Source organism: Phaenicophaeus curvirostris, chromosome 1 (assembly GCF_032191515.1).
Source record: "Phaenicophaeus curvirostris isolate KB17595 chromosome 1, BPBGC_Pcur_1.0, whole genome shotgun sequence".
Lineage (NCBI taxonomy): Eukaryota > Metazoa > Chordata > Aves > Cuculiformes > Cuculidae > Phaenicophaeus > Phaenicophaeus curvirostris.
In genome coordinates this window covers 62,113,881-62,135,781 of record NC_091392.1, presented here as the reverse complement: position 1 = coordinate 62,135,781, position 21,901 = coordinate 62,113,881, and the positions used below count along the sequence as shown (strand labels likewise).

General features: G+C 42.0%; 1 protein-coding gene across 1 annotated transcript in view; it reads right to left on the bottom strand.

The window, feature by feature from the left end:
• The window catches only part of POLR3B (RNA polymerase III subunit B), an 80,215-nt gene extending 59,914 nt beyond the window's left edge, over window positions 1–20,301 (bottom strand). The window contains exons 1-9 of the mRNA XM_069859631.1: window positions 20,206–20,301; window positions 17,187–17,219; window positions 14,725–14,781; window positions 14,573–14,637; window positions 14,014–14,089; window positions 10,722–10,822; window positions 7,400–7,491; window positions 6,112–6,229; window positions 5,290–5,398 (exon numbers count right to left, since the gene is read on the bottom strand). Coding sequence (XP_069715732.1) covers window positions 5,290–5,398; window positions 6,112–6,229; window positions 7,400–7,491; window positions 10,722–10,822; window positions 14,014–14,089; window positions 14,573–14,637; window positions 14,725–14,781; window positions 17,187–17,219; window positions 20,206–20,277 — 723 coding nt within the window. The 5' untranslated portion in view covers window positions 20,278–20,301. The remainder of the gene's footprint in view (window positions 1–5,289; window positions 5,399–6,111; window positions 6,230–7,399; window positions 7,492–10,721; window positions 10,823–14,013; window positions 14,090–14,572; window positions 14,638–14,724; window positions 14,782–17,186; window positions 17,220–20,205) is intronic.
• Window positions 20,302–21,901: the final 1,600 nt, after the last annotated feature.

Below are 21,901 nucleotides of genomic sequence, written 5' to 3'. Positions count from 1 at the left end.
AACTTGGCACTGATGCTGCACTTCTATCAAAAAAACCAAAAAACCAAACCAAAACAAAAACAACCAAACCCCCCAGAAGTACTCCAGAATTAGGCTGTAACATCACTAAGATAGGAACAAAATATTCCTGGGCTGTGGCTTGTGTTACAGAAACACTGAGGACATGCAAAGCAAGAATTGGTCCTATGCTCGAAGTGCTCATGATCCCAGGACAACGCCAAGGGAAAGGGAATTAACATAAAAGCAAAGCAGAAAACAAGATGGGGATAATTTTACAGGACGGTGGAGGGGAAAGAGACATTGCAAAGGGATAACTTAACAGCAGCAGCAAAAAGATAAGGAGGGAGACAGCAGCAAGCTGTTGAAGAGCATGGTTGGAAGGCTAGTAGTTAATGCACGTAAGACAGACCAGTCAAGCAAACATTCAGAATGCCCACATCATCCTCAGTTCAAGTGGGAGAAAGCAGTCCAGCCAGGGTCAACCACTTCTAAGACTGTGGGAGGTTTCTGCTACCCAAAACACGTGTGTGTCCGTGCACACGCACACATGTACAAATGACAGTGTACATGAGAGAGCACAAGCCCTGCTCTTCCTCCCACAGCATGCGTCCTAATGATGATGTCTAGGCGTTTCCATGGCACTTCCCTAGAATGTAGTTCTGCAGTCTATCAGGCTAAATTACAGAATAGAGACAGGCAGATGACTGGATTAAAAAGATGTCAGGAAGTTCAAGGTTGACATCACAGACAGAATTGGTCGGAGCTTTCATAATTCAAAAGATACGAGCTATGAAACTGCAGCCATGGGAACTTGTAATTCCATAGATCCAGTAAGACCACCATTCAGCTGTTCCTCTAGAGTTGCATCTTAACAGCTCCAAGACAAACACAGGTTTGTAAAAATGAAACTTGACCTGTTGTTCAAATCTTTTGCTGCAGGTCCTAGAGCAGCTTCTCACAGCTTCCAGATAAACTAAAGATGCTTCACCTAGTGATGCAGGTCATAAAATTCAACTTTTAAGACCCTTAAGTTTCTTACAATTCTCTTCCTTCCCCAACCAGTTTTGGTACAGCATGCTACCTTCATTTACTTCAGCTCCCAGGACTCACTTAACTCTACCAAATCAAGATCACACACCCAAAAGAAAAACAGCCCTTACTTTAAAACAACTCTAACTCCCTGCAACATAGGGAGCTCCCTGCAAAAGCAGCAGCACCACCTCACCTGTAGCCCTGATGTAGCCCAAAAAGAGCCTTAAGTACTACATAAATATTCCACAATTCCTCTAATGCTCATTGCTACCTAAATCTGCCTGATCTCCCCCAGCTTGACATAGTCAAAAAAAACACTATGCACAGTTCACACAGCCCTGTGATCTGCACACAACTGACACACAGATAAAACAAAGATCTCTTAGGGTTGCAAGTCAACTCAGAACATCCTAGGTATCATTCTAGTTGCATGTGTACATTAACTAATGAAGTGGTGTTACACAGTAAGCAGGAAGCAAATTAGTTGTGTCTGTTTCCCATTACAAGGCAATTCACAGCCCTTTAACAACCTCAACAAATAAATACTTTGGAAGTAAATCTGTCCAGCTTACAGCACTACTTCAATCCAAAAACTGTAGTTACATATATAAGGGCTGCACAAATGCCCCAGTCACTTTCAAGAACAAATGTTAGGGAAAAAGCGTTTAGCACAGCAACAATGCATTAACTCCCCGACATCTGACAAACGGGCACTTCAAGCCCATCCTAGAATAGTGACAAGAACATGCATTTTTTAGCCTATCAAATTTCAGCTGGCTGAGGTCAATGTGTTGAACTTCACAAAACTACAACTTACACATGTTCAGCACAACAAGTTGTTAAATCTCAATGTGCCAATTGCAAAGATCCTTACAGGTTTGGGTGGCAAAAAAGCAAAACAGCATAACAGGTCATTTGGGCTGGCAGTTTAGAAAAGACTATGGGTGAAGATGCTCCCTTTAGGGTGATACTACACAGTCCAGTCTCCCCACGTATGCAGATCAAGGGACCTTTGGACCGACAGTACTATTCCCACCTCTCCCCACAACCCATCCACCTGGGTACCCTTCCTCTCGATGAAATAAAAGAAAGGATTGGGAATACTGTACATTCAAGCCTTGCCCCAGCATGTAGCTAAGATGTGTCCATGATTCAAGCCTGAAACATAAAAGTGCTCTTAGATTCTACTTAAAGGGAGCTCTGTATGAATTTTAGGTCTCACCTCCATTGGTGGGTAGCATTTGCAATGTACTTCACAGCCTTTGCTTTAAATGAATATGTCTATGGGACATTACCATGCCTCCACTTTACAGTTGCAGTAGCTTTAAACCCAAGTTAGATCACAGGTCTCCAATACCTGCTTGGATTTCTATAAAGCTACAAGGATTTATGTACCTGATCTACACCTCAAATCATTTACAGGAATGTTGGGCTATTTAATGCTTCAGGAATAGAATGACAGTTCAAAATTGCCCAGCTTTCTCCTACTGACTCTCATAGTCCCTGACAAAACTGTCCCTTCCAGCTAGCCCATGTACTGGATAGCAGTTCTCTCCTAATTACTAGGCATTTTCTAAGTCAAAACACATAGGTCTGTGGAACTTGGTTGCAGTCTGGATGTTCGTCTGGGAGGAAATGCAAAGCAGCAGATTTTTGTCAAGTCTTCTCAGTTCATTTTTTAATCATAAATTGCACAAGCAAAAGTTAAGGATGTCAAGGCAATCAAAACTTCAGACTTTAGATTGTCTGTACAGCTCAACTTTGCCCCTTGCAGATGTGTGTCTCCACACTACAAGAAGCAGAACACTTCCTAGTAATGAGGAAGACCTATGCTCCATACCCAAAGCTTATATCTCAGCAGAAAGGAATTCTTCTCCTTGCTTTTCCAACAAATCTATGTATAATGCTGCTGTATGAGAGAGCTGAGGCTACATGGAATCTTTATGTCAGGGATTTTCCAGTTTCAGTGCTACAGCATCTGCAACCCTGCTTCTAATAGGTGAATAGAGCAAAGTAACTCCACATTACAGCAATACCCAAGAAAGATCAAAGGCTGGTGCTTGCCTAAGAATCCACTGGAAAGACTATCTGGGATTTTTAGTTTCCAATTGGAGACTCATCAAAAGTGGACAGGAGATCTTGGATGTTCACATGTCACTAAAAGAAAGGTAAGGAACTTACAATTACAGTTAATTGCTGGTCAAGAATAGAACACTCAGAAGAGTTAAAATGGGCACAGTTAATTTACTACTGGATTAAATCAGTATAATAAGTTGAAAAGTACTACTGCCAAGAGCTTCTGACAACTGTTACCTCTCGTTCATTAAACAAATGAAAAATCATGCAACATTATCTAAAATATAAAATATACATATAGGCAGGGGGGATAATTATAGCATTGTCAGAAAGTAATCAAATAGTACAATGCTGCTTAAGAAAAACCCTGACAATCATCTTCTCAGATTTAATAATCCAGAGCAGTTACTCTTCTGTGAGCAGGTATTTATCTATACCAGCAGGGGGTGACAAAATGTAATAAAGGTCTGTAAGTGAAGGTGGAATCCAGCTGTTTGGTACTGGAGCAAATGGATTAACAGCCACATTAACACTTTCCTGCAACAGAAAAGTTGTGAACTTAATTCTGACACTTTAATGTGCATTTCTGTCCACAAATAATTTCTCAACCTCTTTTAACACTGGTTGCTAAAATCAGATGATCTCCTCCAACTACTTAAAGAGATTAGCTTAATTAGAGCTAACAGACGTTTGTTTCTAAAGTCTAAATCCAATTATTAAACTATTTTGTAGTACAAAAAAATGATTCTTAGAACTCTCAATCAGCCAAAGAGCTGTGGCAATACAGAAAGTTTGTACTTGCAATGCCAGCAAATCAGCACTGCTGGAAGAAACTGTTTGGATGCTGTGAGCAAGTGCTGCCCTCTCCTGGCAATTTATTTCCTTGAGAGATTACCTCCCCAAACCTTCCATGCTGTAAACCATCACAGAGGAGACAAGAGAACTATAGGACTTACTTCTACTGGTTGCTAGATCCAGAGGCACTTTTGTGACTTAAGTCACTTTCCCTGTGAACAGCGCCTCCAAGCCTGCTGTCCAATTTCCTTCTGCACACAGCGTGCACCAGGCTGCAAACCCACAGGCAGCAGTGAAGCCCACAGGACAGCAAGGAGCTACCAGCTGTTGGGAGGGCAGGTCCTGGCCATGCCCTGTTGTCTTCTCCAGCAGCCGGACAGTGCATGTCCACACACCGCCTTTACTGGCTGTAGCCCATGTGTTTGATACCACAGCTGGAATACCAGCCCGCTTCCAGTCCTGTTGGGCAGCTAGGGAAAAGTCATCGTTAACACCTTCAGTCACGTGCACCCTTGACTGAACTAAAATGAGAGCAGCAGAGGGTGGAGGAAAGGAGCTCTGGCAAACACTGTCACCAGCTCAGCCATCAGGGTGAATACTCCCCAATTCTTGCCCAGAATCAGAGGTGGTTGCCTCTCACAGACCTTTGTCAGTCCCACTAGAGATCACTTCAAAGCTACAATGCCCTGTCCACGCATTCACCGCGCTGAAGATGATACTGGTGAGTATCCCCGCATCAGGCAGGGAACTCTGCAGTATCCTGACTGAAGTGGAGTTCATTCACAGGGAAACAAAATAAACTGACACAAAATAAAAGCCACTCTAGTAATCTTAAAGGATTTAGGAATAGGTCTAAGAATTGCAACTTCTCAAGAGGTTATCGGTTTTGTTTACAGTTATGAGTGGAATTCATGTGTAACAAGCTCGTGGCTATGTCATGTCCCCAGATCTGATACAAAGGGTGTGGAGCTAGTCAGCAGCCCATGAGTTGGAGGTGGTGCAGGGGGGACCAAAACCAGAAGTGAAGACCCTTAACACAAGTTTGCGACATAGTTCATAACAAAAGAAACCAAAACCTTTCTGACTTTCTGCAGCCACAGGGGCACAGGCAGCAGGGCAGAGGGACCTTACTGTGCAGCAGATGGGTGGCAGCATCTGACTTGGCACAGCAGTGTTCTCATTGCGGAAAAATTCAACACTTTTTCTCCTTTCTACTGTACAGTAAAGATGGATTCCCAGAAGAAAAAAGCTCGCACTCTCTAAGCCCTGCTATGTCCTTCTATAGGTGGACCTTCTGAGAGCTGCTGTTGATCTTCGTTCTTGAGCTACACCACAGCTTTTTTTTATTTTTTTTCATTTTACTTTCCAAACGAATAGTTGTATTACCTTAAATATGATAGCAATGGGAATATCTTCTGACAGAGTATTGTGCCTCAGGTAAAATCTCCCTTGTTTCACAACCATATTTGTTCTGCTCTTCTTCTCATGAGTGGAACTGAAGTGAAAAAAAGAAAATATTATGAACGAAAGAAAGTTTGCACTGACACTCCTAGAATCTTCTGTATAAAACTTAGCAAGCTTGAGCAATCTTGCAGCTTAACTAAACCCACTTTCTCCTCTCCTAAAAATTACACAGAAACAGCCAGACATCACTATGTAACACCAAGGAAATATGGTACTGCCACCTGTGATGGGGAAGGTCAATACTTGACTTAAGCAAGTAGAAGCCTGTACTTTTCAAAAACATCTTTGTAGGCTTTTATCATTAACTTGGATGTAACCCACAAGGTCAAACTGTGCACAAGTACTGTGGTAGCAATACTACTGAGGCAACTACTTTGTGTTGCACGCTTATCCTCATCTAGGCTTACTGTGGAACAGTAAAGGAGTTAGGAGAGACATATGAGAGGCCTCTGGAGCAAGAAAGAGTACTTTGTTACTCTGAAAATTAGAACTTGCATTTTTCTAGTCTGGGATGAAGCACATGAGCAACTCCCACTAATTTTTGTGAGAATACTGAACTAACTAGTTTTGTTACTGATGTTTGAGTATACAGAATGACAGTAGCAAGAGTGGGGCAGTGAATGTCTACAGCTTTTCCTGTTTAACTTTACTAGGAAGAAAACTACACAGCTTACTTCAACTACAATAATGAACTTTTAAAGCTTTGGTTTTATCTCCTTTAAGTACTGCAGGCATTAACCATACCTGGTAACAGAAGCGCCAACTGTGCCTTTTCTATCAGCTTCCACAATGATTCTGTTTTTGGATAACTGCTCTTGAATAAGAATGACTTTCTCTACACCTTTAACGATGAAATAGCCACCTGTTCAATAGAAAAGATAGATTTTGCATGTCAGCACGCTTGCACCTGACTCATGTCCTTCGATATGCCTTTGAAAGTAAATTATTAGAAAGCAAACAGTAAGTACACAAAAGACAAAACAGGACAGTAAATTCTCTCTTAGAAGAGTAAAGAATGAACTCTGCACAGAACCTAGGATAACTACAAAATTGTTCCACTAGACTACAGCGAACCGTTGCTAGGCTCACACATAGTATTCAGAATCTAACATTTTATTTGGGAAGTACTTGGACAGCAAGAACTGACAGGCAGATCAAAACCTGCAAAGCTGTAAAACCCCCCAAACCTGTAAGGTAACCAGACTTAAAAGATGTTTCAGAACTGGCAGTTCTACAAATTAGGTAAAAATACTGCCTGTCAGAAAAGTGTATCTCGAAAAAAAAGAAAAAGAGAGAGAGAACTGGCCATTTCAGATGCCTGGTATCAAATAAGAAAATAAATCTTCTGTAATTACCAACTTGCTCTCTCCAGCACCAAGGAGAAATTTCTTTTGTATTACTTTTAAAAAATGTATTTTAATGGTATCTAAGACTATATAAAGAATCTGCAAATGAGCTGTGTTAGATTGCTCTCTTAAACTGTAGTAATCTGTTAATGCCCTTCCAGCACAGCACGTCATGTCTTGCCATCATAAGCAAGCACTGCACAGGCCCAGTGGATGCTTGAAAAGCAGCAGATAAAAACCGAAGAAGCTGCTTGTTAGAAGACTACATCTCCTCTTCACATTTCAAATTTTATCATGTAACACTATATCCATGCCTTATAAAAGGCAGCAGATAAGACTTCCAGTTCTGGAGAGTTACACTCTCCCCTGATCCACTTCATGTTCATGAATGAACTCTGCTTCTGTTCCCACATAACACATCACTGTACACAATACTATATTTCAAAATTTTAGTGTACTCCTTTTGTGGTTGAAAACTCTGTCTGCAAATACAAACATTCCAGGCTATCAACTACTTCTCAGTATTTTCAAAGGCCTGCCAATTTCTTTTAGTTATAAGCATACATTGGAGAAGTTCCCACAAGGACTTGAGAGTGTCAGGAAAAACACCAACGGGACATTTGTTTACTGAAAAAATATTTAAAACTAAAAGTACAGGTGGCAAAAAAGAACGAGTGCAAATGTACCTGGATCTAATGGACATTCATTCAGTTTGGCAAATTCTGCTGGAGTTTTCCCAGTAAGAACACAATTGGAGCTACGCAGCATTATAGGCATTCTGCAAGAAAACCAGTTATGCTTTTATTTTAGATTCAGACAGAAAAATATTAATTGTCGAATTCAGAGTAAAAACCATGCTGAACAAACTAGAGAAAACACATTTGAGGTAATTAGAACACATTGCTTTAATCCCACCTTATTTCATTGAGCATGTAATTTGAAGAGAGAGACTTCAACAGGACATCTATTGACAGAAACTGGAGACTCCTATTTAACTTTTATGCAGCAGGGATCCATAACAAGAACAGTCAGCAAGGCTGATGATTACTGATGTCCCCAAAACCAGTACAGACCACACTGACTAACTTTATAGATCCACTGCTACCAACCAGTTTTAATCAGAAAAAGATGCTTCAGATACGATTTCCCACAGAGCAATTACATCTTAGCGTGGCAGACAGATAGTGCCTCTAGTACATAACCTAGGCATAAAGTTTCCCCAGTTACAGCTCTGATTTCTCTGGTGTCGTAGCACAGAAGCCTACAGCAAGCACTTTTGGAAGCAACACGAAATACTGGAAAAATAATCCAAGAAACTGAAAACAAATTCTATGCTTGGGGAAGGAAAAAAAAAAGAGAATCTAAAGATGCACAGACTGGATATAAGGCAAAACATCTTCACCATGAAACAGCGGAACAAGCTGCATGGGAAGCTAGGGAGCCTCCATCCATGGAGGTCTTCAAGACCGAACAGGATAAGGAACACTGTCTGATGATACAGCTGACGCCAGTTCGAGCACAAGGTTTTACTGGAGATCTCCTGAGGTCTCTTCCAACCTGAAGTATTCTGCCACTCTGTGATGAAGTCAAGAAATGTTCATGTTCATTTGGCTCTGTGTGTTTCCACTGCATTCTTATCAGGAACTGGGCCTATTCATCAAATAGCGCTGCTTTTGCAGTTATTATTAAAAAGACTACTTTTACAGTCAGCTTCATAAGGGTACCTTTCCACCCTCAGATTTTTCATTAAAATTTTTGAAAGAGAGCACATTTTACTTCCAAAGAACAAGCTGCTTTTTGCATAAGACAGTTTATCACTACATCTACCAGAAGACATCCATGCCCTTTACTGTCTTCTACAAATAAGTGGACTTCTGAATTTCACTCCTTAGTGGAGATTGTTTTTAAGAGCTGTGTTCCAGGTGCTTGCTAAGACATATTTTGACAAATTTTATCCATCGCAACCTCAGAGATATTTCATTCAATTCAATTTCTCCATGAAAATTTAAGATTAGGCAGCTCTTGCTAACAGAGTTGTACTCCTTTTATTCAAATTTTATCAATTATTTGAATTTCTTGGCCACTGCCATGTCTTATATCTGAAAAGAAAACTAATGAACTCAAAATTCTCTATTTTTTAAGGATAAAAAGCTATCGTGTCACTACAGTGCTCTACACAGATTACCTTCAGTCATTTCACTGAGAAAGTGTTTCCTAGGGATAAGAAACTTCATAGACAATCACAACCTTATACTACCACTATAAGCCTTCTGCACTCAATGCTTAAATCAGAAACAGTAATCAGTTGGCATAAGGCAACTCAAAATGGGAGCATGTAAATACCATCACTGAAAAACTCCAGTGGAACAGATGTCACCAAGCATCTATTCTTTACTTCACTTCACTCTCCTTTTGAGGACAGAATCTAATTTTTTAAATACAAGGTATTATGAAGAATAGGGAGAAAATAAAAAGGGAAATACAGGTATTGAATTTCTGTGCATAAAGACACAGAAAATGGGTACACTAATTTGGAATGCTATTAAGTACTGCTATTTTCCTCTTTAAAGGCACAATGATATTGCCCTGGGATTTTTTTTGTTTCTAATACACACAGGTTATCAGCAACTCTGCCAAACAGTAGAAATACGAGAGGAAAGAACATCCAGCTTTCCTGTCCCAGTCTGAACCACATGCCAAACAAAAGCACCATTTATACTCACCTGGAAAAAGGAAACCAGGATAATTCTATGAGGAAATGAGGAAAACTATTTCCCATGGAAATAATAAGCTGAATATTAAGAGCTTTTAACAGCAAAAAGACTTTTTACACATATGCCGATAAAATCAGTTGGATGACATAGCTTTACTTTTTAAGAGAGAATATTTACTTTTTCTGCCATGCTCTCACTTCACAGGAGACAGAGATGAATTTACAGGAACAGGCTTTAGTGTAAGATACAATACACTAGTGCTATGCAGCAATTTAGCTGTTTCCAGTAAATTACAGATGCTTTCCAAGTTTCATAGATCATAGATCATAGAATCATAGATTAGTTAGGGTTGGAAGGGACCTCGAAGATCATCTAGTTCCAACCCTCCTGCTATGGGCAGGGACATCCCACTATATCTACAAAAGGCACTGGAACAGGTTGCCCAGAGAGGTGGCAGATGCCCCATCCCTGGGAACATTGAAGGTCAGGTTGGATGGGGCTCTGAGCAACCTGGTCTAATTGAAGATGTCCCTGCTCACTGCAGAGGGGTGGACTAGGTGACATTCATGGTCTCTTCCAATCCAAACCATTTTATGATTTTATGATCCATACAACTTCAAAATAGAATTCTGCTTTCAATAAATGCTAGAATTGCCAGGTATTTTGCCTTCATGGTGTGGTTAAGCACTTGCTTTTCTCCCTAAGGCAAATTCTTTATTTATTTTTAAATAAAATGACCTTCACAATATTAATAACCTCAAGCCATTTGACAGCCATTAGGAAAAAAAAACAGTAAAAAAACCTCAACATTTCTCCACAGAGCTCAGCCTTGGCTCTAAAACAAATTAGTTTTAAAGGAGAGCTTAACTTTGTATAGAACTAATACTTGCTTTAATGGTTTTACCATTAACCTTCTGCACATGTATCTCTACATATTATGTATGAAAGACTTAAGTAATCTGGCAACAATGAAAACATGATTATTTTAGTTTTGCAATGATGCAACCTGCAACTTTAGCATTCTTTCACGTATTTCTCTCTTTGGTTTTGTGTCAATAGATGTCACAGACAACATCCATCCTCCTTTGGAAGAAGACAGATCTCCAGCTTTTGCAAAACAAGATCTTGTAACAGAACCTAACAATCTCATCCTGTACAGCTGTTCGTCAAGATTTGCCTGCTCACTTTTTAACAAGGAAGCATGGTTAGCCTACACTAATTTTGCAGTAAAAGCTCTTCCCAACACGGAGGCAAATGAAAACTAATATAAGAAGCTTGATGCATGGTATGTTACCTGCCAATGGGTAATGCATTGCGTATGATCCTCTGGCTACCTCGTGTATATTCAATGTCCACCGTAATCGGGGCAGAATAAGTCATGTCTCTCAGGCGGCACTAAAAGGAGAACAGTCCTGTGGTTAGATGTTGGCTTACAAGCTGAAGAGTCTCTTAAAATATCCCATGTGTGCACTGTTTCCTGTGAGTGCTCACACAGAAATTGAGCAAAGTGAAGCTTGACCAAGCTCTTCATGGTACCTGGACTGTGTTTGACAGAATCTCCTGTTTAAGACAAAACAAATTTAAAAACCCCTCAAATACAACTAATGCAATGTCTCAAAAGCAGCCAGTGGATCTATGTCTTCAGAGGACAGCATTGCAAAGCAGAACTTCTAAACTGTAGAATTAAACAAACAGGTCTAATCAGCAGAGCTGACACCAAGACCACACTATGCCACAGGCTCTGAGAGCAGTGCTCACCTCAGGGACATTTCCATGTGAAGACTCACAACAGCTGAAGAGTTGTACTGTCATATGAAGACTGATAGAAGGGAAACACACAAGAGTAAGAGGGATGCTGCACGACTTTACTACTAGAATGAGCAAATCTCACTGCACAGTACTGTTTCTGAAGATTACTTACAGGAAGGCTCACTACAATATCACTTCCTGTAAAGATTCCCAGAATTTGTCTGCAAATTCCTCAGACAGCAAGAGAAGTAGGATATACAAATCTAGGACATCGTATAGCCTAAGGCCCAATTATTTCTAATCCAATCTTTCCAGTCTGCTCTCCTCAACCTAGAACTATAGGACTCTGTTGCTGGCCCTTAAGGTATCTTCAAACAAGACAAAGTTTATTGCATTTGCTGAACACAACAGGGCCACTTACAGCAGGTCATTTGTGACTTCACTGAGCTTTCTATGCCTTTGAGCTCCAGGATTATAGGCTTATCAGTATTCAGACTTCTACATTTATGGTTCTGTAGCCTTTCAGTGCATTTGCTATGCATTAATAAAAGCCAATTAAGATTGTGCTGTGCATTGAAGATGCAACTGTACAGAAAAACATGCCTCAAGCATCATTGCAAACTGTACACTTTTCCTCTCCACATTAAAAAAATAAACCACTTCCCTTGTAATAAAAAAATGACGTGCACCAGCAGTTTTCAAGCTGTGACTTGTAAGGAAACTAGGTTCCACTGTGCTCCCAGAAACCTCACTGAATTTAAAAGTAACTGAGAATATTTCCATAATTGATGAAACTCCCATAAGGACTGCATGAGAAGGAGAATTTGACAGCTTCATTAGTGTTACTTGGTGAAAAAAAAGCTTTGGAATTCGTCTGTGCTTTGTCCACCCTAGACATAGATATAAAATAAGAATTACACAGAGTGATATTCCAGTAATTGTATCAACTTTCTTGAGTTGTATCAACTTCCTTGAGTTAATGTATCCTTACATTAGACACCCAGAGGGAAAAGACAGGCATGACATGGTATTCAAGGAAACCAAGGACATGAAGTCTCCCAAATTTCATTGAAAATGGGTAAAATACTCAGATCCTTATGAAAATCTGATCAATTTAGTTGTCTTTGGCAAGGAATTTTACAAGTCTAAGAGAAATGTAGTTACATACTCATAAGTATCCAAACTTTTTGTTTTGGCTGCACGGTTTTTAAACTGCACCACTGTGTGGACCTGATCAGCATTCTATTTAAGAAAAAAACCTGTGGCCTTCATGTGTGCCTAACACACTGAAAAAAAAGAGGAATTAGGCATGAGCATTAAGCATCAATGAGGATGTACCTGAGATGCAAGAGTAGGTTATTCTAAATTCAGAGACAATATGCTCTATGAAGCATTTGTTTTGCCCTCTTCTGCATGTTAGCTATAAAGTAAACACTTCTGCACTCTAGTTATAAAGTAAGCAAGCATTTTAATACCTGGATTCTTGCAGAAGAGTTGTTGGCCACAAAATTTTTGTTGCATGGAGTTTCACTAGTAGTAAAAGATCTTTTCTGTTGCATTTTGTGTGCACTCATATCTGCTGATTTAACATTAGCTACACATTTGTGAGACCCATGAACTGTCCCATATTACACCTAACTGCAGTGTTTGATGGCTGAGTTATTGGTCTGAATTAAAATCTTCCCGTCAAACTAGATGAGATTCGAGTCAGGTCACTGCAGGGAGAATTGTGGCCATGCACAAGAGGCAGCCACTAGACGGCTTCCTTAAAAAAATTTCTCCAAAGCACAGAATGTATTTCATGACAGACTCTAAAGCATGCCACATGCATTATATGAAAAAAAACCCACCCAATCCATTTCAAGTATGATGTGTATTCAGCAAGGTTAAATGCATCCGACATGTGAACCGATTTATTAGGTTGACAAAAGGCTGTATGTAGGTAAACAAGTGCAAGTTCTAAGCTCAATTCCTGTCCTAAAGCCAAAAAGAGGTTGTAAGTGCCTCTGTTGCACTGGCATAAGTCTCAAAGCACAACAGCAGGAGAGGAATACTTTCTTCCTGAGTAATCTCTGAAGGGAACTGAACCACTTTAGATACCTGGAAGCAATTCTGAGAAGTCCAAACCTTATCTTAAGTTTATGGCTTGCTTATACTTACAGAAGCTACCTTATAGCCTACAAAAACCAACACACTCTGTGATATCAGTCACAGCAGCATTTCTTCTCCAGTATGCTTATTTATTCCATAAGTACACAATCTATTTGCAACCTACATGCTTACAGCAATGCAAAGCAGTTAAGTATGCTCCCCACAAGGCTAACACTCTTTTGCAGTTTCTTATAATTTTATCAACTTACATATATTTCTGCACAAACTTTTCATGTTTGCTCTCTGACTTGGATTTTGAGTAAAAAAAATCAGGATACATTCCCAAAGAAGACTGTGAGGGAAAGGGAGACTGCAGTGACCTATAGAGCAGACAGTAGTAAAGGGTAACATTAAAAAGAAGGTAATAAGGACATCAAAGAACCCTATATTGTACAGGACTTCAGCTCTGTTGCAAGGGTAGTGACAAGATTAAGCAAGAGAAGTGCTTTTCACTCCTTTCATGGGAACACATCCAATACAGCTACCATAGAACACTACTCACATGTGTCAGAAAAAAATATAAACAAAATAAAATTAATGTCTAAACATCTCAAGCTGCTTTCTACAGTGATAGTGGCATTGTATCACCTACTGTAACATGCATGTACTCAAAATAAAGCTACATGCAGCTACTATCCAAGACATTCCCAAGATCCAACAAACTATATAGATGCAGACATTAATACCTCATGAGGTGATACAGGTCGAGTCACATTGAAGCTTTCGTCCACATCTGGAGTACCCACGTAGATATTGAGGTACCTGTAACACAAACAGTTCCAAAATGAGCAATGAGCCAAATATTTTTCAGGCAACCTTAAGGAAGCAGAATTCTATATGTACTGAAAAATGAAGTTACTTTGATGAATCTACATAGACTTGCAATGAGCAATGATTCTTCCCAAAGAAACTCCCTGCATTTGAAGTATGCTCAAGTTAGTTAAAATTTAAATTGCACATGCAATAAATTCCAAGTTACCTTTGCAAACAGACAAGAAATAACTCCCACCTGACATCCAAGATTACTAAATTACAGAAAAAATGGTGATACAAGGTATCGTTAATAGCTTTTTATTAAGGCTGCTTCATGTGATTATTCTTCGATGCTCCAAATAAGAGATAAGTCATGGAAAATAATCCCCTGATTTATACCCACACAGGTGCTTATAAACATTTAATAGCCAGTAACAAGCCCATGAGACAGTACACATGCTACTACTGATATGGAAATAATTTCATGCTTACTTCAAGTACCACATTGGATCAGCATCACTTGTAACTTTTTCATTTGCCTTCATGATTTTCTTTATCTGGAGGGAAAAAATCATAAAATAAAATAGAATCGTGTGCCCCTTCTGAGTACTAAGAGCCACTCTCTTCCCGCCAAGAAAGCATACCTCTACATTGATGAAATAGTTGAATGAGTCTATGTGCTGCTTCACGAGTCCTTTCACCTGGAACATACGTGCAAGCAGCAAATAAAATTAGCTTCACTAACATCAATCATACAAGGCAGAAATTAAGATACAAGCATTTACAAGCGCTTTTGGATCTGTGCAAAATTCTTTCAGATGACAAACTTCACAAAGTGCCTGGATGATCAGTCTGGTTCTACACTCTACATTTCCAGTTTCACATTGGAACTGTCATTGTTCCAAATCAGAAAAGAACTTTGGTAACCATACAAAGTAAACACCCAGTAGACTCTGAAATTCGTGCAAACAAACAAGAGCCATTGCAAGTCAAAATATTTTATCAGTTTGCAGTTCTTTTGAAGCAATTTCAACCATTCATAATATAATTAACTATATGTGCCGCTTGAGAAAGAAGTTGCCTGCACCTTAACAAGAGCAGCTGGCACAAGGAAGAATGAGAGGGAGGGCCAGTAAGACAGGGGAGGTGGTACAGAAGTGAGATGTGAAAGAGAGAAGTCAATAAGCAAGTAAACAGTCACAGGAGGGCAGGGCACTCATAAGAAATCTGAGTTTGATTTCTAGGCAGGAAGACAGACAATACGCCCATGAACCACACAGAATAAACAGTATCCTGTTCCCTCATGCAATGAGTTGATACAATACACTTTAAGGATTTAACTTGCAGGTGTTAGGAACAGTCAAAAGAAGGAGAATTATATTAAGTAAAGTGGCCTGGGGTTAAAGAAAAGATATTTTGGCTTGAAGGAATACTAAGAGAAACATTCACTTTGTTAATAGATTGGCATTTGCAGAAATAAAAGGAGTACCTATCCAAACACCAGTGCAAAATCCAGCCTTGAAAAGGAAGAGTGCTAGCTGATACTGAGACACATGCTTACACGCTCATGGAGGGCTTTAAGCTTTGAAACACTCCATGACAACTCACACGTAACAAGCTTAAAACTTCACCCAGAAAACAAGTGCATTTACAGAGTTCGCATGATAGGTAACAGCTCATTCTGAAATTATTAGAAAGAAATGGGAAGCTTAGAATGACAATTCCAGCTGCTTAGTGAAGCCTCCATGTGTTAACGCAAGGGAGAAATGTCTCCAGAGCAAAAACTATTTAGAAAAGTTTCTCTAATTTACAAAAACGTTGCACATCCTGTGACATAGGCAAGAAAGTATCATGGATTTATTAGTGTCTAGAAATCAGGCTGGTAGTTCTTTCCATTTTTTTTATGAGGCGATATCAACAGCTTTATTGCAAGAAAACTCCACTGTAGGAACTGTAATGCACGACATCAACTTTGTTGATGACAGAATCACTGCTGGCATAAATAAACCAACACGCAACAGAAAGGCCAGAACACCATCGGCTGCCCTACAGTAAAGGGCTCACTGGCTGGAAACAATGTAGGATGGATACGCTTGGCATAAAGCGCACAGTAAATTGCACCTCACAGTCAGCAGCCCTCCCTTTTCACAGCCTCAAGACTTCACACAATATCACTAGTTCAAGTTCATGGTGGAAATTCATGTGGTTGCTGGGAGAGACACAGAAACAGGATTTACTGGGGCCCTGAAGCATCTTCGCAGACCTGAACCAAACTGAAAACATAGACAATCTGTAAACGACTTCTGAACTTTGTTTTCCTGCCAGGATCAAACTCTCCAGGGTGTAACAAAAGGAAAAGCACAGGTCTTGAAACTAGGAAGGAGAGGAGTTAACATAGTGAGGCTGGAAAGAACCTTGCTGAAGTAGGCAATGTTTCTGCAGACTGATGACAGGTGCAGAAGTGGCTGCAATTCCCTGAAGGGACCTGTGCACATCACAGACTTTATCTGCTGTCTTTACGCTACAATTTTCATTACTGCCTTTTCCTTCTTCACTTCCGACAGTTTGTCAGTCCTGTTATTACATCTGATGGCATTTTATATAGAATTGTGCCTTCAACTAATACCAGATTATATGAGTAGCACTGAAATTAAGACACTAGTAATCTTCGAGTTCAGTAAAGCTCTAACTTCGTGAGGGAAGAAACACATATAATATATTCAAGCCTTTGTATAATCCAGATCTGTGGTTATATGCTTCCTATGACAAACACAACTATAAACCTAACACCACAGTCTTATATAAAGACCAAGAATGGGGTCTCTGAGGGCCAGTAAAACCATAAAATAATACAGAAACATTACACAGATTCATTATTCATTGAGAAGAGCTATTAAAAAATGTCGCAACAAATTAAGCTGTAAATTTATCAAGATACAATCTATGTAACAAGTTTATCCATTGAACTGAAAAGAAATAAATTGCAAAATCCACACAGAAGGTGAGGGCAGGTAATTTGAGGGAACAGCAAAAGCTAGGAGAGGGGAATGTAAAGTTAGAAAACAGACATAGCCTTTACGTCATGAAATGAATGCATAGCACTAACCTTTAGAAATGCTGGAAGAAGTCTCCATTTTTCCTGAAAACAAAAAAAACAGTCTGAAACATCTTTCTAAAGAGGGATCAGACATCTAAGATGCTTGAGCTTTTTTGTCTGGCTTTTTATTATTATTTTTAAACAGTAACATTATTCAAAATCAGATCTATTTAAAAAAAAAAAAGACTGTCCAAAGCCAACCTAGATGACAACAAAACAATGGAATTACTTGGATCATCTTGGTAAGCCATATGTGCCATTCAATATGTACACAGGATGCAATACGACATTATCTTTTCTAAAAACAACTTTTGTGAGAATATATATTTCTTAAAAATTTCCTTACTTCTGAGTCCTCATTTAAGAGAAACTAACTACTTCTTTTTTTTTTCCCGTGAATACTGTAAATTATATTCCTACCAAGGGAAGACTTACTACAACTTTCACTTTGCAAAACACATGCAAGTATCTCAGTCCTGGGAGCAGCACCTGCAGACACGAGTCTCTGTAAAACCTACCAGCATCTCAACTCCTGCAAAGATTTAGAAAAACTAAACAAAGTACTGACAAGTGTAAGTATATCAAGGTTCCTACAAACTTTTCCTCATTCCTACCGTTTGGTGACTACAGGGAACATTACCTTACATCAGCACCACCTTCTCCCACAGCATGGGGAGTCCACCCCAGATTTGGGATAAGAGATGCAGGTGGAGGGCAAAGGCAAGGAGGACCACTCGGCACAGAATAAGGCTGAATCACTCAGGACTAGAACAGACTATACTATAATATACAAAGCACCAGCACCGCATAATTTAGTCTGACACTCAGCATTTACAGGTACATGGTAATGCTGTAGTTGCACTGTAATGCCGTCTCTCCTGGTGCGGGAGCACGGAGATGAACTCATGGCAAAACACAGCACAAGGCTGTGGGCTTCATCTCTACATAAAAAGCTTAGTCTGGCCAAAGGAACCTGAAACATGGCCTTCCTTCCGCTCCCCACAGCAAGATAATCAGCAAATTTTAGAACAACTGGCACTGAGGACAGAAATCTCTTCACTTGTGAGTGCAGGAGAGAGGACAGACACAGGCCGAGGCTGGCAGCTTGGCCAGCCAAGGTCAGAATCACAAAATGGCTGGGATTAGAAGGGACCTCTGGAGATCATACAGTCCAACCCTGCTTCTAAAACCAGCTCCACTACAGCAGGTTGCACACGAATGTGTCCAGGCAGGTTCTGAATATCTCCAGGGAAAGCGACTCCAAAACCTACCTGGACAGCCTGTTCCAGTGCTCCCTCACTCCCACTGTAAAGAATTTTTTCATCATGTTTGGGTGGAACTTCCTGTGCTCCAGTTTGTGCCTGCTGTCCCATGTCCTGGGCACCACTGAGAAGAGAGTCCGTTTGCATCCTCTTGACATCCATCCTTTAGATATTCCTAAGCATTGATAAAGGCCCCTCCCCGTCTTCTCTTCTCCAGGCTAAACAGACCCAGGTGTCCCAGCCCTTCCTCAGGCTCCTGAGGGACAGCACGTAGGCAGAGCTGCAGGCCCTCCATGCCCACCTGATACTGAAAATGCTGGCAAATAAATTCTGTAAGACTTGGAGTTTTAGAAAGCAAATATCATTTATCAGGCCTGGGCAACACAAGGGAGCTATCTCCATTAGTTGTGTGCTGCGAGACAAAGGCTGGGACAGAACAGAATCACAGAATAACCAGGTTGGAAGAGACCCACCGGATCATCAAGTCCAACCGTTCCTATCAAACACTAAACCGTATCCCTCAGCAGCTCGTCCACCCGTGCCTTAAAAACCTCCAGGGAAGGTGAATCAACCACCTCCCTGGGCAGCCTGTTCCAGTGCCCAATGACCCTTTCTGTAAAGAATTTTTTCCTAACGTCTAGCCTAAATCTCCCCTGGCGGAGCTTGAGGCCATTCCCTCTTGTCCTGTCCCCTGTCACTTGGGAGAAGAGGCCAGCACCCTCCTCTCTACAACGTCCTTTCAGGTAGTTGTAGAGAGCAATGAGGTCTCCCCTCAGCCTCCTCTTCTCCAGGCTAAACAACCCCAGCTCTCTCAGCCGCTCCTCATAAGGCCTGTTCTCCAGCCCTTTCACCAGCTTTGTTGCTCTTCTCTGGACTCTCTCCAGAGCCTCAACATCCTTCTTATGGTGAGGGGCCCAGAACTGAACACAGTATTCGAGGAGCGGTCTCACCAGTGCCGAGTACAGAGGGAGGATAACCTCCCTGGAGAACAGATCTCCCATTTACGTGTATACTGATAAAACTTCCCAGAAATCTTACGCGTATTCTATCACTTTCCAAGAACTAGTCTTAATAGAATAATACAATAGTGTGGGTTTAAAGAGACCTTAAAGATAATCCAGTTCCAACCCCCCTATCGTGGGCAGGGACACCTCCCACTAGACCAGGCTGCCCAAGGCCCCATCCAACCTGGCCCTGAACACCTCCAGGGATGGGGCAGCCACAGCTTCCCTGGGCAAACTGTGCCAGTGCCTCACTGCTCTCATCATAAAGAACCACTTTCATAGTGAAGAAACGTTCATATGAGCTTCACAACAGTCAAATCTCTTGCTAATTTCGAGCCATCTCCAGCTCTGCCTGACCTTGCACTCGAGATGGGGAGAGGCTGCAAACAGAGGCGATCCCAGCAGATGCAGCTGTTCAGCACAGGCCACGCTGCACACAAGACTGCACACATCTCCAAAGAACGAGCAGTGTCTGGAAAAACACCGCTTGAAACAAAACACGCTGTCAGAGGGACATTCTGCCTAGCTTCCCCAAATTAAATGAAATTACTTAGATGAAACCTAGCTGTAATTTAGCTTACACCACACCCCACTTTCTGCAGCAGCAGCAGCCCCCTGCCTCACGCCGGCGCAGACAGGGGGGAGCTCCGGGCAGAGGCGACCGTCTCCACACCCCCCCGCCCCGCCCCATCCCATCGCCCTCCGGGAGCGGCCGACACGTGCGGCCCCGTTCCCCAGCGGTCCCTGGCCGCCACCGCTCACCTCCACCGTGTTCACGGGCGCCGCCGCCTGCTCCGGGGTGAGGGCGCCCAGCTCGGCTGCCAGCGCCTCCATCGCCGGGGAATGAGAGAGGGGGTGGGAACCGGTGCAGCAGCCGCACGCGCCCCCCCCGGCCCCACGGAGCCGCGCAGCGAGGTTCCGGGCTGGGGCGGTGCGCCCGCACGGGCACGGGGCGGGGGCTGGAGCTAAGGGGGTTCGGGCTTGTCATAGAATCATAGAATAACCAGGTTGGAAGAGACCCACCGGATCATCGAGTCCAACCATTCCTATCAAACACTAAACCATGCCCCTCAGCACCTCGTCCACCCGTGCCTTAAACACCTCCAGGGAAGGGGACTCAACCACCTCCCTGGGCAGCCTGTGCCAGTGCCCAATGACGCTTTCTGTGAAGAATTTTTTCCTAATGTCCAGCCTAAACCTCCCCTGGCGGAGCTTGAGGCCATTCCCTCTTGTCCTGTCCCCTGTCACTTGGGAGAAGAGGCCAGCACCGTCCTCTCTACAACCTCCTTTCATGTAGTTGTAGAGAGCAGTGAGGTCTCCCCTCAGCCTCCTCTTCTCCAGGCTAAACCCCAGCTCTCTAAGCCGCTCCTCATAAGGCCTGTTCTCCAGCCCGCCCGGCAGGGCTCTCCACACCGCTGAAGGGAGAAATGGTTTGTTATAAGTTGCAAACCTATCAGATATTTGAATATTATCTCTAGATGTTGCAATTTGAGAACTAAAATGTAGGATTAGAATCATAGAACAGTTTGGATTGGAAGGGGCTTTGAAGATCATCCAGTTCCAAGCCCCCTGCCATGGGCAGGGACACCTCTCACTACTGAATCAGGCTGCCCCAGGCCCCATCCAGCCTGGCCCGGAACACCTCCAGGGATGGAGCAGCCACAGCTTCCCTGGGCAACCTGTGCCAGTGCCTCACCGCCCTCATGGCAAAGAAATTCCTCCTCCTGTCTAGTCTAAATCTGCCCCTCTCCAGTTTATACCCATTGCTCTTAGTCCTGTGACTACAAGCTTTTGCTCCCCAGTTTTCCTGTAGCCCCTGGTACTGGAAAGTCGCTCTAAGATCTCCTCGGAGCCTTCTCTTCTCCAGGCTGAACAACGCCAACTCAGCCTGCGCTGGGGTGGGAAGGTGCTCCAGCCCTGGCTGTCTGCTCCACCGTTAACCTCCATGGGCTGCAAGGGGAGAGCCTGCTTCACCACAGGCTGCAGGGAACCCCCTTCTCCCAGCACCTGAAGTGCCTCCTCCCCCTCCTTGGTGTCCACAGAGTTGTTTCTCTCATCCTTCTCTCTAGCTGCTGTTGTACAGTTTCTTCCCCTTCTTAAATGTGCTATCCCAGAGGTGTTCCCACCATCGTAGAGGCGGGCTGGCGCTACTGGAGATGGAAGATGCTTTTAGCAGTTTCTCACAGAAACCAGCCCTGGAGCCCCACTGCTACCAAAACTTTACCATGTAAACCAAATACAACCTTCTTCTCAGGATTCATATTTAAACAAGCACCTGTACTGAACGTAATTTGTGCAGCTAGATTCACATCACTACCCTCCAACTGCAACTGAGAAGGCACAGAAAAGAAGAGTCACACTATGTTATTAGTGCAGTCATTTATCTTCGGCATTTACAAATCCATTACATTTAAGAAACAACTTGCATAAATGATTTTTCACCACCAATGGTATCACA